This window comes from Podarcis melisellensis (assembly GCF_964234715.1).
Source record: "Podarcis melisellensis genome assembly, chromosome: 16".
NCBI lineage: Eukaryota > Metazoa > Chordata > Lepidosauria > Squamata > Lacertidae > Podarcis > Podarcis melisellensis.
In genome coordinates this window covers 7,744,788-7,764,514 of record NC_138533.1, presented here as the reverse complement: position 1 = coordinate 7,764,514, position 19,727 = coordinate 7,744,788, and the positions used below count along the sequence as shown (strand labels likewise).

Sequence of the window (19,727 nt, the reverse complement as noted above, 5' to 3'; positions counted from 1 at the left end):
AGATGTAGTCCCAAAACATCTGGAGGGCCGAATTTGCCTATGTCTGGTTAAACCACTCTGGGTATTGATTTTTTTTTTTTATGTGCTGTAAGCCACCCTTCACCTTTTAACATTTTTTAACGTTCTAAATAAATATCATTCCAGAAGGCTTTGATCTTTTTACACATCCGCCACATATGATACATGGTACCGCCTGTTTCTCCACATCACCAGCAGGTATTGGGGACGCTTCTATACATTTTTGATAGTTTCCAGGAGTCAAATACCAACAATATAACATTTTTTAAAGGTTCTCCCTTAGAGTATAAAAAAGGTAAAGGACCCCCGACAGTTAAGTCCAGTCGCGAACGACTCTGGGGTTGCGGCGCTCATCTCGATTTACTGACTGAGGGAGCCGGCGTTTGTTCGCAGACAGTTTTTCTGGGTCATGTGGCCAGCATGACTAAGCCACTCTTGTTGAACCAGAGCAGCGCATGGAAACGACGTTTACCTTCCCGCTGGAGCGGTACCTATTTACCTACTTGCACTTTGACGTGCTTTCGAACTGCTAGGTTGGCAGGAGCAGGGACCGAGCAACGGGAGCTCACCCTGTCACGGGGATTCGAACTGCCGACCTTCTGATCGGCAAGCCCAAGAGGCTCGCTGGTTTAGCACACCGTAAATTTCCAGTTTACTTTCCCTAAGTTTCCCCACCCACCCCTCCCACCAGATGTCAAAGAGAAGAACAACAACCAGACTTTTAGAAGACATCTGAAGGCAGCCCTGTTTAGGGAAGCTTCTAATGTTTAACAGACCAGTGTATTTTAATACTTTGTTGGAAGCTACCCAGAGTGGCTGGAGAAACCCAGTCAGATGGGTGGGGTAAAAATAATAAATAATAAATCCTATTCTATTCTATTCTATTCTATTCTATTCTATTCTATTCTATTCTATTCCCATTGGCTCATATCTATTTTATGGCCGAAGTCTTGGGCCCATTTAATCATGAATTCTTGAGGGGTAGCCACAGTGGTTGAAACCAGCATCATAGAGCTTTAAAGGTATGGGGTGAATGTGGGTTTAGCTGGCTCTGCTTACTGCTGTCCCCCCCATCTTCCGCCCCACCTGAACCCCAAAAGGCCACCAAGGGGCCCTGACTCACAGAGACCAAGGCTTCGCCCACGCTGGTCAAAACGTCCGGCTGCAGGGAGTGGATGAGCAGCTTCTGCTCCGTGAGAACCGCCACAAGGAGGGCCACGGCATTTTCGGGACCCAGCGTTTGCAGCAGGGTGAGGAAGCTGGCGCCACTGTAAGGAGAGAAGGTCGTGGTTGGTGAAAAGGCAACCGACTCACTAAGCCCATTAAGAACCCAACGCGCTCAGTTCCAACATCCCAGGAAAGCTAGCCTGGTTACATTCTCCCACATTATATACAAATAACAGGGCCAGCCCAAGGCATTTTGACACCTGAGGCAAAGACCAAGGCAGCTTCTCCACCAGTAATTCCATATTAAAAAATTACTACTGAATTTAATTTAAATCTTTTTGGCACCTGCAAAATAGCATTTTCGTTTAGGGAAGCCTATTCAGACATGTGGAGGCTGACATGTTTTCATCTTGCTTACTGTTAATTTTTCCTTTAAATGTACACAGTTAAAAGCAGTTACAGTGGTGCCCCGCAAGACGAATGCCTCGCAAGACGAAAGACCCGGAAGACAAAAGGGTTTTTCGGTTTTTGCGTCGCTTCGCTAGACGATTTTCCCTATGGGCTTGCTTCGCAAGACGAAAGCCCGTAGGGAAATCTCCGGGGACCTCTTTTAAATGCTGGCGGCGGGGAGCAAAGCCTTTCCCCCCCCTCCAGACTTCAGAAGAGGTCCAGGAAGGCCGGCGGGGGCGAAAGGTTTTGCTCCCCACCGCCAGCATTTTAAAAGCGGTCCAGGATAGCAGGGAAGCGCTTCCCGCTATCCCGGACGGCTTTTGAAGGCAGGCGGGGGGAGCCAAGACTTTTGCCCCCCGCCAGCCTTCAGAAGAGGTCCAGGACCTCTTCCGAAGGCGGGCAGGGGGCAAAAGTCTTTGTCCCCCCTGCCTGCCTTCCCGGGGGCTTTTAAATCGCCCCGGGACTGTCCCGGGGCAATTTAAAAGCCCCCGACGGCTTTTGAAGGCAGGCGGGGGGAGCCAAGACTTTTGCCTCCCGCCAGCCTTCAGAAGAGGTCCTGGACCTCTTCCGAAGGCGGGCGGGGGGCAAAAGTCTTTGCTCCCCCCCGCCTGCCTTCCCGGGAGAGCGGGAAGGCAGCGTTGCGTTTTCTGCTCTCCCGGGAAGGCAGGCAGGGGGGGAGCAAAGACTTTCGCCCTCTGCCGGCCTTCAGAAGAGGTCGGGGGACAGACTGTCCCCGGACCTGGTCTGAAGGCGGTTTCCATAGGAACGCATTAATTGATTTTTAATGCATTCCTATGGGAAACCGTGCTTCACAAGACGAAAAACTCCCAAGACGAAAAGACTTGCGGAACGAATTAATTTCGTCTTGCGAGGCACCACTGTATTTGAAACCTTTTAATAGTTAGAACAGTTTTTAAAAACCCAGATTAAAACCCATGTCAGGATACAACATGCATAGGATAGTAAAGGTAAAGGGACCCCTGACCATTAGGTCCAGTCGTGTCCGACTCTGGGGTTGCGGCGCTCATCTCGCTTTATTGGCCGAGGGAGCCAGCGTACAGCTTCCGGGTCATGTGGCCAGCAGGACTAAGCGCTTCTGGCGAACCAGAGCAGCACACGGAAACGCCGTTCACCTCCCCACCGGAGTGGTACCTATTTATCTACTTGCAGTTTGTGCTTTTGAACTGCTAGGTGGGCAGGAGCTGGGACCGAGCAACAGGAGCTCACCCCGTCATGGGGATTCGACCGCCAACCTTCTGATTGGCAAACCTTGGCTCTGTGGTTTAACCCACATCGCTGCCCGCGTCCTACATGTCTAGGATAGGCTTGACTTAAAACGTTTCTAAGCAGGCACTGAAAGGAATCTAGCGAAGGTGCTTGTCAATAGGCAGGGAGTTCCAAGGTTTGTGTGCTGCCACGATGAGATATCAATTTATTATAAACACATAGTGGTATTATGCGGCACCTGCAACAGTCCCAGTTCTTCAGATTGCAGTGGTCAAGTAGGCATGCATGGGATAAATCAATCTCACAGGCAAACTCATCCCAAGCTGTTTATAACCAGACAGAGGGCCTTCTCGGTAGTGGCGCCCGCCCTGTGGCACACCTTTCCTTCAGATGTGAAGGAAATAAGTAGCTATCTTCTTTTTAAAAGACATCTGAAGGCAGCCCTGTTTAGGGAAGTTTTTAGTATTTATTGCTGTATTGTTTTCAACACTTGATTGGAAGCCACTTGAGTGGCTGGGGAAACTCAGCCAGATGGGCGGGGTATAAATAGTAAATTATTATTATTATTATTATTATTATTATTATTATTAGTACTAACTAAGAGTTACACTTTGAACATGGTCCCGCATGAGCCAGACTGTAGTTTCACGCGACACACTGGTCCAGGCAGAAGCTCCCTTGGGTGAAACTGGAGTTAAGCTAGCAGCAGATCTAATTCCGTCAGAAGAGCATACCTGAGTGGCAGAGGAGATGAAACAGGCTGGCACAGGAGCATGTTATCATAGGAAGACATCTGGACAGGCAAAAAGAAGGGAGGGGGGAGAGACAGAGAAGAACCGACTCCTGAGTGATTCCTTACAGAGAAAACACAGCTTGAGATACAGCCCAAACAATCAGCAGTGCAGACTAAAAGTTGTCCTTTATTAGCGCGACACTTAGATTACATTGGTACCTCTGGTTACGAACTTAATTCGTTCCGGAGGTCCGTTCTTAACCTGAGGTACCACTTTAGCTAATGGGGCCTCCTGCTGCTGCTGCACGATTTCTGTTCTCATCCTGAAGCAAAGTTCTCAACCCGAGGTAATATTTCTGGGTTAGCGGAGTCTGTAACCCGAAGTGTTTGTAACTCGAGGTACCACTGTACTGCAAAATATGGATGTCCATCAGAGGTCAGAGGTCACTTCTCAATCCTCCGCCCCTTCAGATTCCCAGTTTTATACTTTCTCCCCCCCAATAATTTTTATTATTTTTTTCCAAATGTCTTAAACACAATACAGCTTAACAATATTATTCTCCTTTCAATCTATATCTTATCCGAATTAACTTCCCTCCACTCCTCTTCTGGCTTCTCTGCACTGCTCTTACTTAAGCGTGATTACTATATATACATTCTATAAATGTCTATAATTCCTTAATAAATTTTTGTATTATACTTTAGACATACATTACATCTTGTGGCCTTACCAAATGTTTACAGTAAACGTTATGAGTTTTATTTCAGTCCTGTGAGTGTCTTTATTTATGTACAGTTTTCTCTAAGTGTGGACCTTTCTTTTTGGAATTTCTCATCGCCCTGCTGTCGGATTCTTCCAGTTAGCCTTGTTTTATACTTTCAATATCTATCCAGCTCAGAATTTCCTATACAGACTGGCAGCACAGCTATCCAGGGTTTCAGACAGGGGGACAATTCCTGGTCTGACCTGGAGATGCCTGGGACCTCCTTAATGCAAGGTAGCCTGACTGACCAGCTAAGAACTAAGGGCCGCTCTCCAAGCATCACTCAGGGGTTGAGCAAATGGTTATTACGTAGACGGTCCTTCTTGACTAATGGCTCGTTCTTCAGCTGCCTGACAGACAGAGGTGTAGCGGTCTAGGGTTGCGGGGGTGTGTCAAAGACCCATTACTGTTTTAGCAGCAGGATCTGTCAATTCACAACATCCTAGAGGCAGCCAACCAGCATGAAAAGCGGAGCTTTTAAGGCTCCAAGCATGGCCAAACTTGGCCCTCATGCTGTTTTGGGACTACAATTCCCATCATCCCTGACCACTGGTCCTGTTAGCTAGGGATGATGGGAGTTGTAGTCCCAAAACAGCTGGAGGGCCAAGTTTGGCCATGCCTGTTCTAAGCCAATGAGAAGAAGTCTCTTCACCCCTTGTACTGTTTAGAGCCAATCGGGAGAGGAAAGAGGTAAGACGGCCCCTGAGGATCGGCTCCCAGGGTCACTCTGGAGGAGTGTGGGAACAACACCAAGGAGATTTAATGTATGCTCCAAAGCTAAGCATTCAGGAACACTGAAATCTCAAGGTGCTTCAGTTTCAAGAGGACGGCAGGCAAGTTCCATTGTGTACAGTGGAACTTCAAGGAAAACACAACATAATACGATATTGGAGCACTCCATATCGTTGGATGTGGAGAAAATAGTAAACCTAACTGAAAGGCAAACACATGGGGATCTACACTGAACATCCCTAGTTATTAGGGCCTTTTCTGTGGCGGCTGCCCGACTGTGGAGAGAGAGGCTCACCTGGTGCCATCACTACATGTCTTTAGGCGCTAGGCGAAAGCATTCCTCTTTACCTAGGTCGATGGCCACCTATGACAGGCATAGGCAAACTCTGGCCCTCCAAATGTTTGGGACTACAATCCCCATCATCCCTGACCACTGGTCCTGTAAGCTAGGGATGATGGGAACTGTACAGTGGTGCCTCGCAAGACGAAATTAATTCGTTCCGCAAGTCTTTTTGTCTTGCGAGTTTTTCGTCTTGCGAAGCACGGTTTCCCATAGGAATGCATTAAAAATCAATCAATGCGTTCCTATGGAAACCGCCTTCAGACCAGGTCCGGGGACAGTCTGTCCACCGACCTCTTCTGAAGGCTGGGGGGGGGGGGACAAGGGCTTTTCTTCCCACCCCCAGCATTTTAAAAAAACCCCGGGACAGCAGAGGACTTCTCCGCTGTCCCGGTTTTTTTAAAAAATGCTGGCGGGTTGCAGCGCTGCCGCCCGCCAGCATTTTAAGATCGCCCCGGACAGCGGAGGACTTCTCCACTGTCCCGGGGCGATTTTAAAGCCCCCGGGAAGGCAGGCGGGGGGGGGGGAGCAAGGAATTTCTTGCGAAGCAAGCCCATAGGGAAATTCGTCTTGCGAAGCAACTCGCAAACGGAAAACCCTTTCGTCTTGCGGGTTTTCCGTCTTGTGAGGCATTCGTCTTGCGGGGCACCACTGTAGTCCCAAACATCTGGAGGGTCGGAGTTTGCCTGTGCCTGATCTATGGCCTGTGAAACTGTGGGGGAGAGGACTGTTAGCATGATGACTATTTTATTATTAGGCTGTCTTTTGGTATGCTTTTCATTATGTTTTTATCACTGATGCTCTGTAATGTGTTTTTATAATGTTGTGCACCGTCCTGGGACCTCCTGGGCATTATATAAATTGAAATAATATAACAATAACAACAATAACAACAATGCATATTTATGTATAATCTTAGAAGAGGGTCCAGTGGCAAGGAAGTGCGGTTGTGACTACGATGAACGCAATGTGCACCTCTGAGTTTGCCACAACACTACTGCTAACACAATGGAATTGCCCAGCTGATTCCCCGTCAGCCGGGGAAGGTGCGACCTGCAACCCCTTCCCCCCGCTGCCAACAACAGGATGAGCAAAGGTTCCGGGTTCCTCCGCTTTCTGCTTACCTGAACCAGGATCCGAGGCCGCTGTGGAGATGGGAAGGGGACATTGTGCATGAAATGAGAGATGTGCCTGGAAAGAGCAACAGAGAAGTCACAGGGAAGAAGAACACCCCTACACACACACACCCTAAATAAAACCACAACCGCCATCTCTGCCCTGTAACAGCAGCTTACAGGAATAGGAAGAGCTCTGCGGGATCAGGCCAATGAGCCGCCTGATTCAGAAGCATTACTGCCCTCCAGCTGTGCGGGCAGAGCATAAACATTGTGGCTAGAAGCCACTGAGAGCCCTCTCCTCCAGGAATTTCTCTATTCCTCCTTTAAAGTTGCAGAGTCTTCCATCAGCTTTGGCTGGTGGCCCAGCTACGCCCCTATCTGGACAGGTATAGCCTACATTGGCTCCCAGTACGTTTCTGAGCACAAGTCAAAGTGTTGGTGCTGACCTTTAAAGCCCTAAATGGCCTCGGTCCTGTATACCTGAAGGAGCATCTCCACCCCCATCATTCTGCCTGGACGCTGAGGTCCAGTGCCGAGGGCCTTCTGGCGGTTCCCTCACTGCGAGAAGCCAAGTTACCGGGAACCAGGCAGAGGGCCTTCTCGGTGGTGGCACCTGCCCTGTGGAACGCCCTCCCATCAGATGTCAAAGAGAACAACTACCAAACTTTTAGAAGACATCTGAAGGCAGCCCTGTTTAGGGAAGCTTTTAATGTTTGATGCATTACTGTATTTTAATATTTTGTTGAAAGCCGCCCAGAGTGGCTGGGGAACCCCAGCCAGATGGGCGAGGTATAAATAATAAATTATTATTATTATTATTATACTCGTGGGAGTTGTTTATTTCCTTGACACCTGATGGGAGGGTGTTCCACAGGGCAGGCGCCACTGCTGAGAAGGCCCTCTGTCTGGTTCCCTGCAACCTCACTTCTGAGGGAACTGCCACAAGACCCTTGGCGCTGGACCTCAGTGTCCGTGCAGAACGATGGGGGTGGAGATGCTCCTTCAAGTATACTGGGCCAAGGCCATTTAGGGACTTAAAGGTCAGCCCCAACACTTTGAATTGTGCTCGGAAACGTACTGGGAGCCAATGTAGGTATTGCTGGACCTGTGTTATATGGTCTTGGCGGCTGCTCCCAGTCACCAGTCAAATGCCACATTCTGGATTAGTTGTAGTTTCCGGGTCACCTTCAAAGGTAGCCCCACGAAGAGCGCATTGCAGTAGTCCATACGGGAGATAAATAGAGCATGCGCCACTATGGCGAGACAGTCTACCATCTACCACATCAGATTAGAGGGAGCTGTGGCCATTATCTAGCTAAGGTTCTGCTTACATTTCAGGCCTCACAACCACACACAGAGGACCCGATCCTATCGGCCGCTTCCCCAACTTACGCCTCGAGCGGAAGAACGTGAGGCCCCGAGATGCTGTAGCGGTACAGGAAAGTGAGGAATTTCCGGAAGACGTCGAAAAAGGGCCAGTGGGACAGGACGCAGATGCTCTTGCGTGTCTGCACCGATTTGCTGGTGATGGGGCGCCGGTCGACGACAGTGAGGAGGTTCAGCCACATGCACTGCCGTTCCGAGAGGCGTTCCCGCGGGAAGGACTCGTAGAACTGGATGGCAGCGCCGTACACCTGGGAGTGAGAGCAAGAGAAGCCGAAGAGGGGAAGGAGGAAGGTCAGAGCGCTGTGCGACCTTGGTGAAACAGTCGCTCACCTAGGGTGAGTGAGGAGTAACTCCAGGCGATCTGGAAGGGAATCTTTGGAGAACAGGGATAATGCTTCTTATTATTGTTGTCAATCTGGCCAAACAAAGGGTATTTGCCACTGTTATGTTTATAGGTGTGTTATGTGTGTGGGACAGGCTTCTGTAATACCATATTTTTCGCTCCCTAAGACGCACCAGACCACAAGACGCACCTAGTTTTTGGAGGAGGAAAACAAGAAAAAAAATATTCTGAATCTCAGAAGCCAGAACAGCAAGAGGGGTCGTCCCTCTTGCTGTTCTGGCTTCTGGGATAGCTGCGCAGCCTGCATTCGCTCCATAAGACGCACACACATTTCCCCTTACTTTTTAGGAGGGAAAAAGTGAGTCTTATAGAGCAAAAAATACGGTAAATATTGTGGACTAGAAACATCTGCAGACCTTTGCCAATTGCCACGCTGTGCACACATATTGATGCTAACATGAAAAATGAACGCTAACCAGAATAGCTCACTTGCTGGTCTTTTAAAGATTTCCAAGACTCTGGAATTTGAATGGTTTAAGATCCACCCTATGACGTTGGTCTTCTAAAGACTGTTTTTATAGGTTGTTAACTCTCTGGCTATTGGTTTTTGGGCTATGATTCATGCTTTTTGTCATGTTTAAGTTGAGATCTTTCCTAGTTTGCATCTTCTTTGGAAATGTTTTTATGATGTTTAAATATGTTTTTATTATTTGTTGTTTGCCACCTGGGGCTCCTTTGGCAGGAGAGGGAGGTGAGAAATGCAACCAACCAATCATTTTTAAATAACCATTTTTTCACATAGATTGCCACACACCTCTGTTGCCGAAGCACCCAAATAAAACAGATACTTGCCCTAACCTGTCTGCAACAAAACCCACACACATGCACTAAGTTGGTACAGTCCTGCCAAGTAGCACAGCCCTCTATCCCAAATATCCAATTGCTCCCTGAGAGGTGATATCACTCACCCCAGACATTCCGTCTCACAATAGGCAGCTGATTTTCTTAGAGCTCTTCTAAGCCCTATGGGGGTTCTGGATAGTATTACCACGTCCTCTGCGTAAAGCACAGCCGTGATGTGCTGGTTTGCTAACTTCGGAGGGTGGTAGTCGAGGTTATGGAGAGTGGTTACCAGGTTATTTAAATAAAAATTAAATAATAAAGGGGCCAAACGGCACCCTTGCCTAACACCCTTAAATGTTTTAATGGGGTCTGTTAAGTGCCCTAGCCAGCTGCACCTGACTCTAAGGGCCGTATTTGAATGTACTACCTGAATTAAATATATTAGCCTTCTATCGATGGTAGTGGCCTGAAGCTTGTCCCAGAGTCTGGTTCTGGGAACTGAGTCAAACTGAGTCGACCTGGCTGGCAGCCGGATTCTGCGCCCAGATTTGTAGGCACAGATCATCCTCTAGAATAGGGAACTAGGGAAATGCTGGTCACCCTTTGGGGTGCCTCAGGGTCAATTTTTATGGTAGCTCAAATCTTAGTTGTACGGGTGTACAGTGGTACTTCAGGTTACAGACGCGTCAACTTACAGATTCCGCTAAGCCAGAAATAGTACCTCGGCTTAAGAACTTTGCTTCAGGATGAGAACAGAAATCGTGCTCCGGTGGCGTGGCAGCAGCAGGAGGCCCCATTAGCTAAAGTGGTGCTTCAGGTTAAGAACGGACCTCTGGAACGAATTAAGTACTTAATCCGAGGTATCACTGTATGTATATACCGTAGATTCCAGTGTATTAGGCGACTGGGCGTATTAGACGACCCCTCAAATTGGCAGCTGCAATTTGTGGGTTCGTCTTCTAAGCCCCGTCGCCTAATACGGTGGGCAGCTCTGAGCCAGGAGAAAGCCGCCCAGCACGGAGTGGAGCCTGCCGCCCCTGCTTCTGAAGAAGCAGTAGGTGGGCTCTGTGCCGGGTGACTCTCTCCCGGCACGGAGCGGAGCCCACCACCGCCGCCTTGGAGCCACAGCCACAGGAGTGGGTGGGGGGCGGGCTCCGCCCATACCCGGTGTACAAGACGACCCCCAACTTTTTAACCCCAACTTGAAGAAGAAGAAGAAGAAGAGGAGGAGTTTGGATTTGATATCCCGCTTTATCACTACCCAAAGGAGTCTCAAAGTGGCTAACATTCTCCTTTTCCTTCCTCCCCCACAACAAACACTCTGTGAGGTGAGTGGGGCTGAGAGACTTCGGAGGAGTGTGACTGGCCCAACTCACCCAGCAGCTGCATGTGGAGGAGCGGGGAATCGAACCCAGTTCACCAGATTACGAGTCTACCGCTCTTAACCACTACACCACACTGGCTCTCCCTTATACACCGGAATCTACGGTATCTCAATTTTAACTCATGAGGTATTGCTGCAATCTGCTCTGATTGTATATTTTATCTTTATGAACGCTGTTTTTATTGTGTTATGCAAGCTGGTCTTTGACCGTAATAAATTATCTATCTATCTATCTATCTATCTATCTATCTATCTATCTATCACCCACCCCAGGTTCTCTGACCCAGCCCAAAAAGTAGTTCCCACCACCATGCAATCCGACTACCTTGTCTCCCGAAGCCCCGGTCAACACGAAGGTGGAGAAGACAGGAAGCTGGTATTTCGTGTCGGCCGGCCAGCTCTCAATGGTCGCCCCCATGGGCAGGCAAAAAACAGCCACGGACTCCGGCAACGGGAACGCCTCGTTGTCCTCCTCTGGGTAGCGACTAAGGAGACCTGGAAGGGGAAGGGAAATGGGAGGAAGCTATTTGAGTCCCTCTCCGTCAATTAATTACAACTATCCCTCAGGGTCTACCCATTCCCAGGAAGAGGGGATCCTGATCCACTGATCCCCTGCAACCTTCAGGCTTGACTACTGCATTCTGTGCTACATGGGACCTGCCCTTGAAGACTACTCAGATGTTTTTGTGACTCCTTTGGAGCCTTGGGGAGGTGTAATCAGATTTCGCCTGAGTTCACAAGCTTTGAGTTTCATGCTGCTGTTTTTAACCTGAGAAGCTCTCAGCATCCAAGGACCCACACATCTCAAATACGTCCTCCCCTCACGCCATCTCTCCCGACAGGGACGCTCCTCAAAAATCAGGACCAACTCCATCAGCGTGGCAGTCGATATACAAGGTGTGACCGGAAAGTTTGGTGAACGGTCACAAAAATCAGACAGCGAGAACATACATGCCTTACAGGTCTTCAAAGTAGGTCCTCTCTGTTACAATGCACCATTGACAACGTTCGTAGGATGAAACGGTCAAATCAGCTATGATTAAGTGGGCACAAGACATTGGTTATAACATTATGTTTGCTGACTGGGAACGGTTATGGACCACTGGTGTGAAATTCACGGCATGTATTGCCTTGAAAGAAAATATTATGAAAATGATTTATAGGTGGTACATGACACCAGTCAAGCTTGCAAAAATATACCATTTGCCTGACAATAAATGTTGGAAATGTAAGGAAACTGAGGGAACATTCTTTCACCTCTGGTGGACGTGCCCAAAGATTAAGGCTTTCTGGGAAATGATATATAATGAACTGCAAAAGGTATTTAAGTATACCTTCCTTAAGAAACCAGAGGCCTTTCTCTTGGGCATTGTCGGCCAGATGGCGCTAAAGAAAGATAGAACTTTCTTTATGTATGCAACAACAGCAGCAATAATACTCATCGCAAAGTACTGGAAGACACAAGATTTGCCCACCTTGGAAGAATGGCAGATGTAATTGATTGACTACATGGAATTGGCAGAAATGACTGGCAGAATCCGAGATACGGGAGAAGAACAAACGGAAGAAGATTGGAAGAAATTTAAAGACTATCTGCAAAAACATTGCAAATTATTTGAATGTTAAAGTGATGCAGGATATAAAGATAGTGCGGCATTAGTGACATAGTTGAAAGGAATATGCGAAGATGTTTTATGAGCTATAAGTAAAGAAACATGGTAAAATTAATCAGTGTTAAAATGATGGGGGATTAGAAGATAAGTGGTCAGTAGCGGAATGGTTAATTTAAAAGAAAATAAGCAATATTAAAATTAATTAAAATAGTGGAAGAATTTGCTGAAAATAAATTAGAAATTGGAATACGGAAAGGGGAGGTGCGAGGAAGTCGGGAAAGTAAGTTACAAGGAATTAAGATTTGAACTTATATACTTTTTTCTGTTCTTGTATGTTTTATATTATGTTTTGTTTGTTATTGTGTTGTTTTGTGTTGTTATGATAAAAGTTTGTTGAAACTTTAATAAAAATATTTTTTTAAAAAAGAAACTTCTGGAGAAGTCCTCTTTCCGTACTGCTTTCAGTTCCCTTGTCACAACCGCTTGGAGGTGTGGAATGTTGGAAAATCTGTGCCCTTTCAGTGACAATTTCAGTTTTGGAAAAAGAAAGAAATCCGGTGGGGCCAGATCGAGAGAATATGGAGGGTGGGACAAACTCAGTAACAATTTCACGTGGAACGTGAAATTCTTTCACCATCATTTGGACGGACAAACGCTGATCCCTCATCAATAACTCACAACCTCTTTCGACATTTGCTGCCGTTCTGCTTGTCAACGGTCTGAGGGTCGTCTTCGATGGTTTGCCGCCCTTCACGGAAACGTTTAAACTACTCACACACTGTCTTTTGAGTTGCAGCTTCATCTCTGTACACAATTGTGAGCATTTTGTGGGTTTCCGATGCCGACTTTATGCTCGAATATTTCTCGCTGTCCGATTTCTGTGACCGTTCACCAAACTTTCCGGTCACACCTGGTATATCAAGACAAGCTGGCAATATAAAGTGAGTGCTCCAGTCACTGATCCACCTGGTTCAGTATTGCCTGCACGGACTGGCAGCATCTCTCCAGGGTTTCAGGAGGGGGCCTCTCTTGGGAGATTGACAGCACTTTGATCTGAGCATCCTCAGTGGAGAGGAGGAGAATTGGAATCCACTGGCACCTGGAGGGCCAAATGTCTCCCTGCCCCTGTGTTAGAGCCGGGCGACAGGATGGCAGTTTCTTAAAAAAGATAAGTCAACACACACAGGGAGCTCAATAAGGCCCCCAAGAGCCACGTGTCCTCTGTCCGAGACATACCTGCTTGGTAAACCAGAGTGTTCCCTTTTGCCAACGCCATCTTGTAGCAGATGTAGAGGGCTGGTCCCCACTGCAGAAAAGAGATAGGCAAGAAAAGGTGGAGGAAAGCAATTGGCTGCATCACAGAAAAAGCAGCCTCAGGAACAGAGAAATCTGCCCGGACCGAGTCAAGGGTATTTGTCCAGCTAACCTAATACTGGCTACACTGACCGACAGCTGCTCTCCAGGGTCAAGAAGAGCAGGAAAAAATTCCCTGTGACCTGCTCCCTGGGTCTTCAACTGGAAATGCCAAGGACTGATCCTGGGACCTTCTGCACTCTGCTGCCTTCCCCTACAGGAAGGTTCCAGCCCTCCTGGTTCTGAGCAATGAGATGGCTCAGTTGGCAGAGCATAAGGTTGTGGGTTCGAGTCCCACATTCGGCAAAAGATTCCTGCATTGAAGGGGAGTTGGATTAGATGATTCTTGTGGTCCCTTCCAACTCTGAATAAAGGACAAAACAGGAATTGAGCGGAGCTGGGACAATTTGCCAGCTCGTTGCTCCATCCAGATCAGTACTGCGTGCACTGACCGGCAGCCACACTTCAGGATTTCAGATGGGAGAGGAGGAGGAAGCCCCAGCCCTCCCTGGAGATGCCGGGGACCGTACCTGGGACCTCCTGGGTACGAAGCCATGAGTTCTGCCACTGCGCCAGGGCAGCACCTGAGCTCCGGTACTCACCATGCCCGCGTTGAGGTTCCGGTCCACGCGGCAGAAGGTGTGCGGGAGGCTCTCGCCTTTGCTGGGCATGATAAGGCAGATGTCGGTGATGCCCAGCGTGCTGTAGGCCTGGCTCTCGCTGGCTCGCCGGTATGTCAGGAAAGTGCGCTGGTGCCCGGGGGCCCCCGAGGCCAGGTTAGCCGAATGGCTATAGGGAGTCGTGTCGATGATTTTGTAGCCGGGCTTCGGGTGGTCCTTTCCGTCGTAGTGCACCCTAGGCGGATGGCAAAAGAGAGTGTGCGTTTCACTATGAGGAATAGGGATTGCGGGGGGTAGGACTAGATGACCCCTGGAGCCCCCTACCAACGATACGATTCTAAGGACCTGTCCTTTGCGGTACTCTCAGTTCCACGTTTTCCCTTTATTTATCATGTTTACTGCTCCGTTTCTTTTCTTAATATAATTCTTATTAAATTTCCTGTTCTAGAATTTCAAATAAACATTTTGCATCCTTAAAATATCAGCGACTTCCCCTCTCCTCTTTCCACGATTCATTTTGCATATCTTAAATCCCTGCATGTTTTGCAAAAACTATAACAATCGGTTTTCCGTTATTGCATCCATCAATTTACTTTGTTGAAGTTATCTTAACGCTGCCAGCGTTTTTAGCTGTACGCAATTATTTCCCATATATTCAATAAATGTTTTCCAATCTTCTTTAATGATATGTTCTCCTTGTTGTCTTATTCTATATGTCAAGTCTGCAAATTGTGCATATTCTGTCAACTTCAGCTGCCATTCTTCTTTGGCTGGGACTGCGGTCGTTTTCCATTTTACAGCTCCGTTTTCCTCCAAGGAGCTCAGTGGGAAACATACCAGACAGCAAATTGCCCTGATCTGCCAGATGCCCTGGCACTGAAAGGACGTTATTGATAGGGAGAGCTTTCCACAAGCAGGGTGTCACCACTGAAAAGGCCCCGTCCCTTGTTGCCAACCTCTCTCAAGAAGGAGAAGGGGCCTCAGATGAAGATCTAACAGGGTCCGTGTGCTTTCATAAGGGGGAAGGCATTCTGAAATATATTGGGGCCCATCTCATGCGTGCTGAACGCCCACATACCCAACCAACCACCTTACCTACGGACATCAGAAGAGGCCTGCTGGCTGAGGCCAGGGGCTCACCAAGCCTACAATGGACAACCATTGGGAAACTCTCAAGGAGGACTCCCTGCCTTGAGATTCCCGGCCACTGGTATTCAGAAGCGACAGTGGAGGCAGAACACAGCCTCCTGAGACAGTAGCTGTCGATAGCTTTCTCTGCGAATTCGCAGAGTTGGAAGGGACACCCAGGGTCATCTAGTCCAACCCCTCGCAATGCAGGAATCTTTTGCCCAACGTGGGGTTGGAACCCACAACCCTGAGATGAAGAGTGCCATGCTCTTCCAACTGTCTCCCAACCAATAATAATAATAATAATAATAATAATAATAATAATAATAATTTATTATTTATACCCCGCCCATCTGGCTGGGTTTCCCCAGCCACTCTGGGCAGCTTCCCCAGAGACCAAAAATACACTAAGATGTCACACATTAAAAACTTCCCTGAAGATGTCTTCTGAATGTCAGGTAGTTGTTTATCGCTTTGACATCTGCTGGGAGGGCGTTCCACAGGGCGGGTGCCACCACCGAGAAGGCCCTCTGGCTGGTTCCCTGTAACTCGACTTCTCACAGTGAGGGAACCGCCAGAAGGCCCTCTGCGCTGGACCTCAGCGTCTGGGCAGAATGATGGGAGTGGAGACGCTCCTTCAAGTATACTGGACCAAGGCCATTTAGGGCTTTAAAGGTCAACACCAACACTTTGAATTGTGCTCGGAAACGTACTGGGAGCCAATGCAGATCTCTCACGACCAGTGTTATGTGGTCTCGGCGGCCGCCCCCAGTCACCAGTCTAGCTGCCGCATGCTGGATTAGTTGTAGTTTCCGGGTCACATTCAAAGGTAGTCCCACACAGAGCGCATTGCAGTAGTCCAATATTATTATTTATTGAATTTACCATACTTTTCTGTGTACAAGACAAGGTTTTTTTACTCTAAAACAGCAGTTCTCAACCTGTGGGTCCCCAGATGTTGTTGGACTACAACTCCCATCATCCCTGAGCTCTGGCCTTGCTAGCTAGGGGTGATGGGAGTTGTAGTTCAACAACATCTGGGGACCCACAGGTTGAGAAAGGCTGCTCTAAAATAATGTTAAAAATCGGGAGGGGGGGGGCGGCATCTTATACATGGATAGTGCATATGTGGGACGGGCGATTGGTTGGAGGCATGTTATACAAGGAAAAATACGGTATATATCGCTTTATACCCAGGGGTCTCAGGGCAGTTCAGAGAATATAATCAAGATCTAAAACACAAAATACCTAAGAAAAATAACAACAACAACAACACAACAGACCCTCCCCTCAAAAAAGCACCGTTTAAAAGGGCATAAGATGTAAATCAGATCACCCAAAGGCCTGCTTAAAAAGGAACATTTTTGCCTGGCGCCTAAAGGTGTACAATGAAGGCGCCAGGCGAACTTCCCTTGGGAGAGCATTCCACAGAGGGGGAGCCACTGCAGAAAAGGCCCTGTTCTTGAGTTGCCACACTCCGGCACATGAAGGAGGGCCTCAGAGGATGATCTTAGGGTCCGGGTAGGTTCATACGGAAAGGGGCGGTCCTTGAGGTATTGCGGTCCCGAGCCATTTAAGGCTTCACAGGTCAAAACCAGCACTTGGAATTAGGCCCGGAAACTGATCGGTAGCCAGTGCAGTCAGACCGGGAACTGTGCAATAGGCTCAAACCGTCTTGCTCCGGATTCTGCACCAGCTGAAGTTTCCAAACCGTCTTTGGCCCTATATATAACGCATTGGAGTCACCTACCCCAGCTCCACAATGGGGGGCTTGTCCCGGCCCCTCCTGTAGCAGATGTACATCTGGGGGTTGTTGAGCAGCCCGGCGTTGAGCTCCACGGGGTTCCCGGAGGTGGTGCGGTCGATGCAGGTGAAGCCGTGAGGCACCTCCTCGCCCTGCGAGCGCACGATGACGGCCACGTCCACGATGGGCTCGCTGGGCCGGGACGGGCGAGTCGGCTGGCTCTCATCCTCCAGCGGCGCCGAAGTGTCCGCCAAGCCGGCCACCACAAAGTAGTCCACCAGCTGCGGGGCCCACTCGTCCGTCATGGCGGCGGCTCACGGCATCTGCAACAGGGGAATATGAAGAAGAGCCAGGTGAGAAGCCCCGCCTCCCGGGAAGCGCCCAGCCAATGGCGGCCTGCGCAGAATGTTCGGCGGCCCGTTGCCATGGCGCGAGAGACAGGAAACCTGTGGAGGCAGAGAATGGCCATCGTGTACCATTGCTAGGCGAGAACTGCATGAATTTGTCCAACGCTCTTCTAAAATAATAATACAGTGATTCGGAGCCCCGTTCGCCTCCTGAAGCGAACGCAACCTGCGTCCACGCACCTGCGCATGCGCGGGTCGCGATTCGCCGCTTCTGCACATGACGTCATTTTGAGCATCTGCGCATGCAGCGAAACCCGGAAGTAACAGAGCGCGTTACTTCCGGGTCGCCACGGAGCGCAACCCAAAAATGCTCAACCCAAAGCTATTTCAACCCGAGGTATGACTGTAATAATAAAATAATAAAATACAATTTTATTTCTATCCCGCCCTCAGAGCGGCTAACAACAATAAAAGTACCACAGTTTACATAAAATCACAATCAATCAGTTGATATACATTCTAAAATCAATTTATTCTAAAATCAATTCAGAATCAAATTAATGGAACCATTGGGCTAGAGTTCTGTGAGGATTACCAAAGGAGGGGGGTCAGACTGTGCCTTGGCCATCCAAAATGGCGGCCACCCTGCCTTCTGTGGCAGGGAGTTCCGCCGTTGAACAGATAAGAGAAGGACAGCCTTTTTACTTGTTCTGAATCAGATGCCCCCGAGTTGTGGCCTTACGAAAGAGGAAGAATTCCTCTCTGCCGTGTGCCATTTTACAGCCTTGGGATGTGTCCCCCGTCTCTCGTAATGCCAGAACCAGCGAAACAAACCGGCAGGGCAGCGAAACGGAAGTGTTTCAGAAGCCATTCCGAGGGAAAGGTGCCAGCCAGGAGCCTCTGCCGTGCCAACGGTGACAAAAACCATCGCCCCCCCCCCAAGGCGACTGACCGATTTGGTCCACGTTACGTGCAGTTCTCGATTCTGCCGTTTGTGCAGAAAAGTGGTCTGTAGAAAACTTCCCTAAAAGAATGAAGACCGGCGACGTGTTCTGCGGGGGTGGAAGCAACAGGGCCAGAAATGGTCCCCCAGCCACAGTAACCAAAGTCTCGAGAAAGATGTTGGAGAAGGCCTCTGGGAAGGGTGGGGTTCCTGCTCCCTTCTCTCTCTCTCATGATTTCTAATGCAAAAAAGACTGGAGATCTAAACCTAGGATAGGCAACTGCGTGACTTTTGTGACTTTTCATTAGGTGTCGTTATTTTGTGACTTTTCATTAGGTGTCGTTATTTTTATTAGCGGGTGTGTGTGTGTGTGATCGTGCATTTGTCTAATTGTTAAGTTTTTCAAAATTGTTTTTAACGTTGTGTTTTAAATTGTCTTAGGGACGCAGGTGGCGCTGTGGTCTGAACCTTAGGCTGTCCAATCAGAGGTTCGGCGGTTCGAATCCCCACCATGGGGTGAGCTCCCATTGCTCGGTCCCTGCTCCTGCCAACCTAGCTGTTTGAAAGCACATTAAGTGCAAGTAGATAAATAGGTACCGCTCTGGCAGGAAGGTAAACGGCGTTTCCGTGCGCTGCTCTGGTTTGCCAGAAGCGGCTTAGTCATGCTGGCCACAAGACCCGGAAGCTGTACGCCGGCTCCCTCGGCCAGTAAAGTGAGATGAGCGCCGCAACCCCAGAGTCGGTCACGACTGGACCTAACCTTCAGGGGTCCCTTTACCTTTAAATTGTCTTAACCCGGTGAAGAGTGGGGTATAAGTTATAACAATAAAAAATAACAATAATTCACAGCTACAGAGTATTTATACAGTTGTACCTCGGGTTACATACGCTTCAGGTTACATACGCTTCAGGTTACAGACTCCGCTAACCCAGAAATAGTACCTCGGGTTAACAACTTTGCTTCGGGATGAGAACAGAAATCGTGCTCTGGCAGCACAGCAGCTAAAGTGGTGCTTCAGGTTAAGAACAGTTTCAGGTTAACAACGGACCTCCGGAACGAATTAAGTACTTAACCCGAGGTACCACTGTATAGAGAGAGCGAGACAGGTTTGTGTGTGGGTGTTCATATGTGTGTACATGTGTTTGTGTATTTGCGTGTCTCTCTGGGTCTCTGAGGTCGAAAGGGGAAGGAGGAATCCGAAGAAGGGGGCGTCAGCGGTCACGTTTCTGCTGATATGGTGGAACCCGTAGGGCAGGGGCTCTTTCAGGAGGAAACGGGTGCTGTGGCCTACGGAAGCAAAGAGAGGGAACTGGGTGCAACTCACAGCTCTTAAAAAATCCCAAGAGGGACTCACCACGGATGCCACTTCCTGCAGGCGACCTTTGTGCTAATTCTTGGGGGGCGGTGGCAGTGTGACAACTCTGCACATGCTCAGAGAGGGCGTGGTGGTCCGGGACACAGGGTGGCAGAGCG

The 19,727-nt window shown here is 48.8% G+C and overlaps 1 protein-coding gene across 3 annotated transcripts in view; it reads right to left on the bottom strand.

Annotated features, from left to right (window-relative positions):
- DENND4B (DENN domain containing 4B) overlaps nt 1-19,727 on the bottom strand; it is a 58,479-nt gene that overhangs the window by 28,802 nt on the left and 9,950 nt on the right. For all 3 annotated transcript variants that reach the window (XM_081891300.1, XM_081891302.1, XM_081891301.1), the window contains exons 2-9: nt 16,970-17,286; nt 14,074-14,326; nt 13,355-13,424; nt 10,831-11,000; nt 7,942-8,183; nt 6,556-6,622; nt 3,597-3,655; nt 1,142-1,286 (exon numbers count right to left, since the gene is read on the bottom strand). In XM_081891300.1, coding sequence (XP_081747426.1) covers nt 1,142-1,286; nt 3,597-3,655; nt 6,556-6,622; nt 7,942-8,183; nt 10,831-11,000; nt 13,355-13,424; nt 14,074-14,326; nt 16,970-17,268 — 1,305 coding nt within the window. In that variant the 5' untranslated portion in view covers nt 17,269-17,286. The remainder of the gene's footprint in view (nt 1-1,141; nt 1,287-3,596; nt 3,656-6,555; nt 6,623-7,941; nt 8,184-10,830; nt 11,001-13,354; nt 13,425-14,073; nt 14,327-16,969; nt 17,287-19,727) is intronic.